Source organism: Oculina patagonica, unplaced genomic scaffold (genome assembly GCF_052425735.1).
Source record: "Oculina patagonica isolate OP01 unplaced genomic scaffold, crgOcupat unplaced936, whole genome shotgun sequence".
NCBI lineage: Eukaryota > Metazoa > Cnidaria > Anthozoa > Scleractinia > Oculinidae > Oculina > Oculina patagonica.
In genome coordinates this window covers 55-7,912 of record NW_027558840.1, presented here as the reverse complement: position 1 = coordinate 7,912, position 7,858 = coordinate 55, and the positions used below count along the sequence as shown (strand labels likewise).

Sequence of the window (7,858 nt, the reverse complement as noted above, 5' to 3'; positions counted from 1 at the left end):
GTGTTGACAGGCTTCTTAGCTTCCTCATTAAAATGACAACACCCACTTTGGCCAGCTTTTCTCTGTGCAATGAAGGATGCAGCCAGTCACAAGTTTGGGGAGCTAATTGCATGTTGGACATGATCAAGGTGTATTACTATACTATTCTGTTGAAATAATTATGGCATCCCTTAGCCTTCTTGTAGCGAGAGATGTGGCAGCTAAATGGTTAGCTCTTTTTGTTTTTATTAAAGTAGGGTGATTGGGACTCCTCGAAGCCAATCGTCATCCTTAAGGATCAGGAATTTTCGTTGGAAACCTGGTTACAACTTCCAGGAACCAAAGGCCCTGCTGGCAAAGCTCTTGGTTTAATAAGACACCCAAGCTTTTCCTCTCATACAAGGTGACAAACCAATACAATAGTTATACTATAGTAAATTATTGTAATATATTATTCTATTTTTTACAGGTGCGAATGACCTTCAGTATACAGGTACAGTGTATATATTTTATGGAGTGAAAAGAGAAGGACTTTACTCCCAGCCAAGCCTATCAATCCATGGCAATGGAACATATTACAACCTTGGCACATCTCTTCTGGGGGCTGATGTTGATGGTGATGGATTTAAGGACCTCATAATAGGGTCCCCATATGCCCCAGAAGGAGGTCCTCAGAGGGGGTCTGTTGCCGTGTTTTTAGCCAAAACACAGAGGAAACCTGGATCAGATATTTCAGTGAATGATGCTGACTGGATGGCCTTTGGTCAACAAAACTACAGCTGGTTTGGTCATTCAATGACCGTCGCCAACACAAATGGAAAGTTGCTTCTACTCATTGGTGCACCAACGTTTAGGTAAGGGGAAGCCTCGAACCATGCGACCCAGATATACTGCCAAAGCTTATCCTGGTTTCTGTAGCATTAAGGAGCTAGGAATATTTCTATTCCCCCTCCCCCTTGAGTGGGATAAGTCCATCGCAGAGTCCCCCCAGCATTATGTCACCAGTACCCATGAAAACTGTAACCATGAGAGTAAAGTGTCTTGCCCAAGGACACAACTCATTGATCTTGGCCGGAGCTTGAACCCGGACCACTCAATCCAGAGTCTAGTGCACTAACCATTAGGCCACCCTACCTCCCATACATTAAGGTAAATGAACTCCTAATTGTGACCTTAAAATTTATAACAATAATTTCTCCTTACAGTCTCAATATTTTGCCAAGCAAACTGGTTTTGAGAATGCAGCATATCATCAACTAGTGATATTAGGGGAGTACCCATGTGTGTAGTCTGGGTGGCCTAATAGTTAGCGTGCTGGACTCTGGACCGAGCAGTCTGGGTTCGAGCCCTGGCTGGGGTCATTGTGTTGTGTTCTTGGACAAGACACTTAACACTCATGGTGCCTTCCTCCACCCAGGTGTATAAATGAGTAAGACAAACTAATGCTGGTTGGGGGGGGGGGGCAGGGGTTAACCCTGCACTGGATTAGCATCCCATCCAGGGGGGAGTAGAAATAGTTGCTTCATGCTTTAGAAACCAGGATAAGCTCCAGCCTGATGGGCCACTAGGCTCAACACAAGCTTTACCATACCAATGAGTTTTAAATTTGGAGATCACAATCATAGTTAAGAAAAATACTTCTTACAGGCATTGCCCTAACCCATCAGTAACAGACATTGCTAAGATCAGCTTTCTGTTTGGTTTGCAAAGGGTTTGCGCCAATGAAAACTGCAACTATTCCAAGAATGATGTGCAAAGTGTTGGAAGAGTCTATGTATACCAGTTCACCACGACTGGCTCGCCTAAGCCCCTGGCGACCATAACTGGCCATGACACGTTTATGAAGCTGGGTACCAGCCTTTCTGCAGGGAATCCTTATAACAGTCATGGTAACAAAGATGCCGATGATGATATGCTTGCAGTTTCTGCCTCAACACTGAGTAAGTTTGTTCAGTCAAACTCTTCAGTTCCTATTAGTAGTCAACATGGAATTTCCCCTCACAATCTAAATATATTGTTAAGAAGGCAGGTAAGGAGAATATGGAGACTCATCCACAATGGAATTATCTCAAGATCTTATTTCAGGCAGGATTTGAAATGAAATAGCCAGGGGTGGATCCAAGGGGAAGTGGATTGGGTGGCTAGCCCTCCCCCCCCCCCCAGATCCACCAAAGAGATATAAATAGACACATTTAAATAGAAAAGAAGGACAATAACACTAAAGAGAGACATGAAAATTATGCATAACTTTAACTTAAATAAAATAAATTAAAATAATTTATTTCATAACATCCACCTTGCCCCCTTCTCTATAAAATCCTGGGGCTATAATAAAGAAGAAAACAAAATATTTGCTACTCCATTTTGAAAAATCCTGGATCTGCCTGGCCTGAAAGCATGCTGAAGGTATGTCTACTGGAGAATTCAAGTATCATTCGGTGATATTCTTCCATACCAGGATCGGAGTGGGCTGGCATGCGCACTTCTTGAATCATGAACTTTGTTAGTCTGAATTGATTCTCAGCCATATCTGTTCCTGTGAGGACCCAAACAATAGCTACAAAGGGACTGCTTAGGAACTGCCTTAATTATTTAGATGGAATCTGTGTTGGCTACTCAAAATTTGTCAGCAAAATTGTAACCATCCTCCACTTAAAATAAGATCGCCCCAAAATGCTTAATTTCTGTGATGTCAGCAAAATAGAAATTCTTCAAGTTACAGTGTTACGCATGCTTGTGCGTGCAGAGACCAACAAGCTTGCACTAGCAGCGTGCATGGTAATGAAGCTATATGGAGGCACCTTAATAAGAATACATTTTCTATTTTAGGTCTTGAGGGCCATCTGGTTGACTTACACGACATGTCAGTCCCATTCGACCAATCAGGAGCCATCTACTTAATAAACCTGACGACTGTTCTTTGGCACGGAAATGACATGTCAGTTGAAGACATAAGTTACACTGCCATTTTTGAAGGGGATCGTAGTTTTGCCAGATTTGGTTGGAGTCTGGATTTGACTGATGTGAACCAGGATGGAATTAAAGATTTGCTCTTCTCAGCACCATTTAGAACTGATGATATCACAGAGGAGTTGAAAGGAGGTTGGTATTGAATTCCCTTTTTTCTGGGATAGGGCAACTGGAACCAGGGGGGTCTCTACTACAGGTGGATATGTGAAAGGGGTACCTTTTTATGGAAAGTATATGTAAGGATTACATATGTAAGGATGTAAGGATTGTGGGATTGTTGGAGTGTGCAGTGGCCTAATGGTTAGCACGCCCGACTCCGAGTCGAACGGCCCGGATTCGCGGCCTGGCCAGGGCGCTGCGTTATGTTCTTGGGCAAGACACTTTACTCTCACAGTACTTCTCTCCACCCAGGTGTATAAATGGGTACCAGCGAATTTACTGCTGGTACTAGCATCCCATCAAGGGGGAGTAGCAATACTCCTAGTTGCTTAATGCTACAGAAACCGGGATAAGCTCCAGCTGTATGGGCCACTTTGCTCAAACACAGACTTATATGTAAGGATTACCGGTACTTAAGGGTTTGGATAAGCTAATGATACAAGCAAATCATTACAGCCTCCCGACCCTGTATGGAGTGCCCCCGTCACCGCCGCCACCACCACCACCAGGATAAGACACTACTACAGTGTCTGATTTAGGATTTCATTTTAGGAAGGCCATACAGTTGAATCCCCATAACTCCATCTTTCAAGGGAAATCGAGAACGGTTTGAGATATTGAGAGTTCCAGTTATCAAGTTATTAGTAACAAAATGATCAGGAGGGGAATCGGAAAAGGTCAAGTTAGCGGAAGGTTTGGGTAACTGAGGGTTCGAGTTATCGAGATTCAACTGTATGTCCCAGTCAAAAATTTTCTGGGGGAGTTTTTTTGAAATGTCATGACTTTGCTATTATAACATCTAAGGTCATGGGCAGGCTAGGCAATGCGTGCCAAGGGTTATGTACATGTAGCTAGACATATCCTACAGGTGCATGCATTATACATGTATGACTCTAGAAATTAATATAGGACACGCATAGGCATGCAATGCATGTGGAGGGCTATGTCATCATCATCATCTTCATGACTTTTCCCGCCAGTAGACGAATAAGGCCACAGTGGGCTATGAAATTATAAATTAATCATGCGGTTTTGTTTGCCCTTGATTAATACATACAGCATGTCGACAACATTTCTAGCACTTATGATGTACTGGTTACACTGAAAGTGATATTTTTTCCTACTATATCTCCTAGCTGAAGAAGGTGAACTGTATGTGTTCTATGGAGGAAGTTCCTTTCCTTCTGGAAATGCCACAAGAGGATGCCAGAAAGTTGAACCGTGCCCTAGAGAAAAGGTAAAATGGTAACTAAAAAAACAAAAACAAATGAATATGGTGTCTTAAACTCCACAACAGCCAAACGTGGTAAACCACTTGTGCTTACAGTTTTGTTTCACCTCTGAAAGTGTTATGTGATTTTTCTTGCCAGATAAGGTGATTCAAATGAAAACTTACATCCATGCACTCCTGTTTGGAACAACCGAAAGGATAAACATAGGCAATTATTTTTTTGTCAAAATACTAATAAAATTGTCCATAATGTTCGCTTTATAAAATATATACTATATACAAGGCTAAAAAGAGTTAATTTTACCATTTTAACTCTTTTTAGCCTTGTATATAGTATATACTAGTTAATAAAATTGTTTTCACAAATTCATGAAACAGTATTTTCAGAAAAGTCTAAAACTACAAATTACACTAACAATATAAATTGTCTTCTTCTAGGCATCTCTCACAGTAAAAAGCCCTGAGGTAGGTTGTGAATTTTTATTCCTGCTCCCATTAATATAGACATTATATATGAACCAAATGAGCTCCTTCACAACAACACCCTAAATTTCCTTGCAGGAGATTGGGGGGGGGGGGGTATGGATGGGGGGAGGGGAGAGTTATATGGGTGTGTGTGTGTTTCTGGATGGGGTTGGTTTAATTTTTTACCCTCTGGTCTAAGATGGGTTCAATTTTCATAGAACAATATTTCATTTTTTGGCACATTTTGGCAGTAGTTAACGTTGTTGCTTTGGGAGAATGATTTTATGCTTTTGCAGTCTCTTGGATTGCTTACAATGCACGGTTCGAGAAAATATCTATTCTATACCCATCCTATGAAAGGTTGTCATTGAAATTCTGAGGGGGTGTGGGTCTTAAAACCAAATCAAACTAAGCTGGAATTCCCAGAGGGGGTGGGTTCTGGTCAAACTAAAACATCTTCCAGGGGGTGGGGGTGCTGGTATGGAAACCAATATTTTCTGGAACGACACATTTTGTGGTTTGCGTTGGGGTAGTAAAATAATAAGGTAATTTTCCAGTCAAAGAACAGGCAGGGGTTCCAAGGGACTACTAGCTCAATATCTCAGGGACGCACATCATCAGGGGGTATTGCATGAGCCAGTATGATTGATTGGAACAGAAGCTAACAAATGATTGAATATTTGTAGTGTTAGCAATTATTTAAGTTTATTATGTAATTTTTTAAACACAGGAAAGGTCTCGCCTAGGAGCAGCATTTCTCAATGTACCATTACCTGGCTCGTCAACTGTAAGCTTGGTTGTTTCATCTCCACGCAGTTCTAACAAAGCTTTCCACTCTGGTTCTGTTCGTGTGTTACAGATCTCAACTTAACTGATGTCTGTCTAAGCTCCTGTGTACATGATTAATTATTTTTTACTTTAAATGACCGTAAAATTCCAGTTATAAGCCCCCCACTTATAAGCCCCCCTAGCTAGAGGCTTATCTACCTGAAAACAAAAAAATACATCCCGTTATAAGCCCCCTTCTGTTAGATGACATTACAGAACAGGGCTAAATGACGCTTTAGTCTTTTTAACTTAAAATCTTACTTGGATCAAACGTTTTTATTTCCCCCCCCCCCCACAGTATAAGCCCTCCAGTTTATAAGCCCACCCAGAACCCATTACAAAGTTGTGAATTTTAAGGTCTCTTTTCAATTAAAACTTAAGCTACACAGTGAGTAAAGAGAGAAATAAAATAGTAAAATCTATGCTCTGATATCCAAACCACTGTCACAGTTCTGATCTCCTTTGTTTTCGCTTGATAAATAATTAATGAGTTTGGAGAGTGTACTTTCAATTTTCATATAATTCCTTGCTCAATAGTAATGTTTTATTATTACCTACCGGTACTAGTAATATTATTCAATTACAAAATTAGGACATACAACAATGAATTATAGAATTATAGAAAGTTATACAAAGTATACCCCCTGATAGCTAAGAATTGCATAAGACTGTGCAGAAAAAAAAAACAATTATTTTTTTGTAAAGCATAGGTGTGCTTGCCACTGAATTACGATATAAAGCCAATGATTAATAATTATATTTAATAATATTTTTTATATATTTACAGCCCCCAAACTTCTTGACAAAATCTTCTATTAAATTTGTAAAAATTAATAATATTTTATACAACATTTTCTATGAAATTGTAGAATTTATATGAACTTTATTTATCCGTAATAAAAATTGTAAAAACAAATTTAGAATATATATATTTTGAAAAAAATTGTGCTTATAGAATGAGGCAATAAAACATCAAATTAATTCATTGACTTGGCATTTTCTAGTCAGTTATGAGCTAAATTAGTTGGGTATCATTGGAAAGTTCTTTTCCTTCTTCAGAACTTGAGCAAAGGTGATGCCTTTTACAGTGTCTGGGGTGATTTTAGGCATTTCATGTGTTGAACACAGGCTACCATACCAACCACAGGTTGACCACAGGCTACCATACATGTATGTCACCCAATTCCGATCCTGGCAGTTTTTCGACATTCCCAGCAGAAAAATGCTGTACTGAGCTCAAAGACAGTGTTCACTAAATTCTCCACCCCAGAGCAGTCTGTCCCTATAAGCCAGTGTTGCCTGATGCAAGAAGAAAAGGTGTTTCTTTTCAAATAAGCCGTTCCTGATTTAGTCCAGTTATGGCCCTCTTCTGTCATGCAATGCCATGCTTTTGGGAGAGGGTATGCACAGACAATAATATTGTCCCTGGACCCTCTCAAGAGAGAATGTAGCATTGCGTCACAGAGATGGTTGGAACTGGGCTATCCCTAATTGAACTTGCATTTGTCACAGCTGGATGGGATACTGGTCTATCGCAGCTTACACCAAACATTTTGTCAGGTTACCCAAACAGTTCAATATACGGTACTTAAGTGGAGAGAGGCACTTGTCTTGCCCAAGAACACAACACAATGGCCTTAGTGCTCAAATTCCAGACTGCTCAATCCAGTTAAACACACTCACCATTATGTGATCACTACCTAGATCCTCACACAGGTCACTCCTGATAGTTAAGGTAAGGGTAAAGTCTGCATTCAAGCCTTATTGTCACATCAGGCCAAAGCTTAACTCTGATTTCAGCAGCATGAAGCAACTAGGAGTATTTCTACTCCACCCTGGATGGGATGCTAGTCCTCGCAGGGTAACCCCCATCATGAAATTCAGGTACCCATTTATACACCTGGGTGGAGAGAGTGCACTATGAGAGTAAAGTGTCTTGTCCAAGAACATAACGCAGTGCCCTGGCCAGGGCTCGAACCTGGACCGCTCGATCCGGTGTTAGGCTGTTCACAGCCCTCTATCTTTTGATCGATGAGCGCGCGGTGAGAACAGCGAGAGAACTGGACGCCAGCGCAAAACGGATGAAGCAAGTGGGTGGGGGGCGGGGAGAACGAGGGGCGAGAGCCGGGAGGGCTTCGCTCCCTTCCCGCCCCCCCCCCCCTGCGCACTCACTTGATCGCTTCATTTGCGTTGAAAAATCGCAATCGAGAGGCTGTGAACAGTCTA

The 7,858-nt window shown here is 41.1% G+C and overlaps 1 protein-coding gene across 1 annotated transcript; it reads left to right on the top strand.

Annotated features, from left to right (window-relative positions):
* Positions 1–441: 441 nt before the first annotated feature.
* On the top strand, positions 442–6,605 carry LOC144641427 (phosphatidylinositol-glycan-specific phospholipase D-like; the record flags this gene model as incomplete). The annotated part of the gene is made up of 6 exons (XM_078500442.1): positions 442–833; positions 1,690–1,919; positions 2,809–3,081; positions 4,245–4,345; positions 4,778–4,804; positions 5,535–6,605. Coding segments are annotated over 6 exons (1,164 nt in total), but the record flags the coding sequence as incomplete, so codon positions are not given.
* Between the last annotated feature and the right edge of the window lie 1,253 nt (positions 6,606–7,858).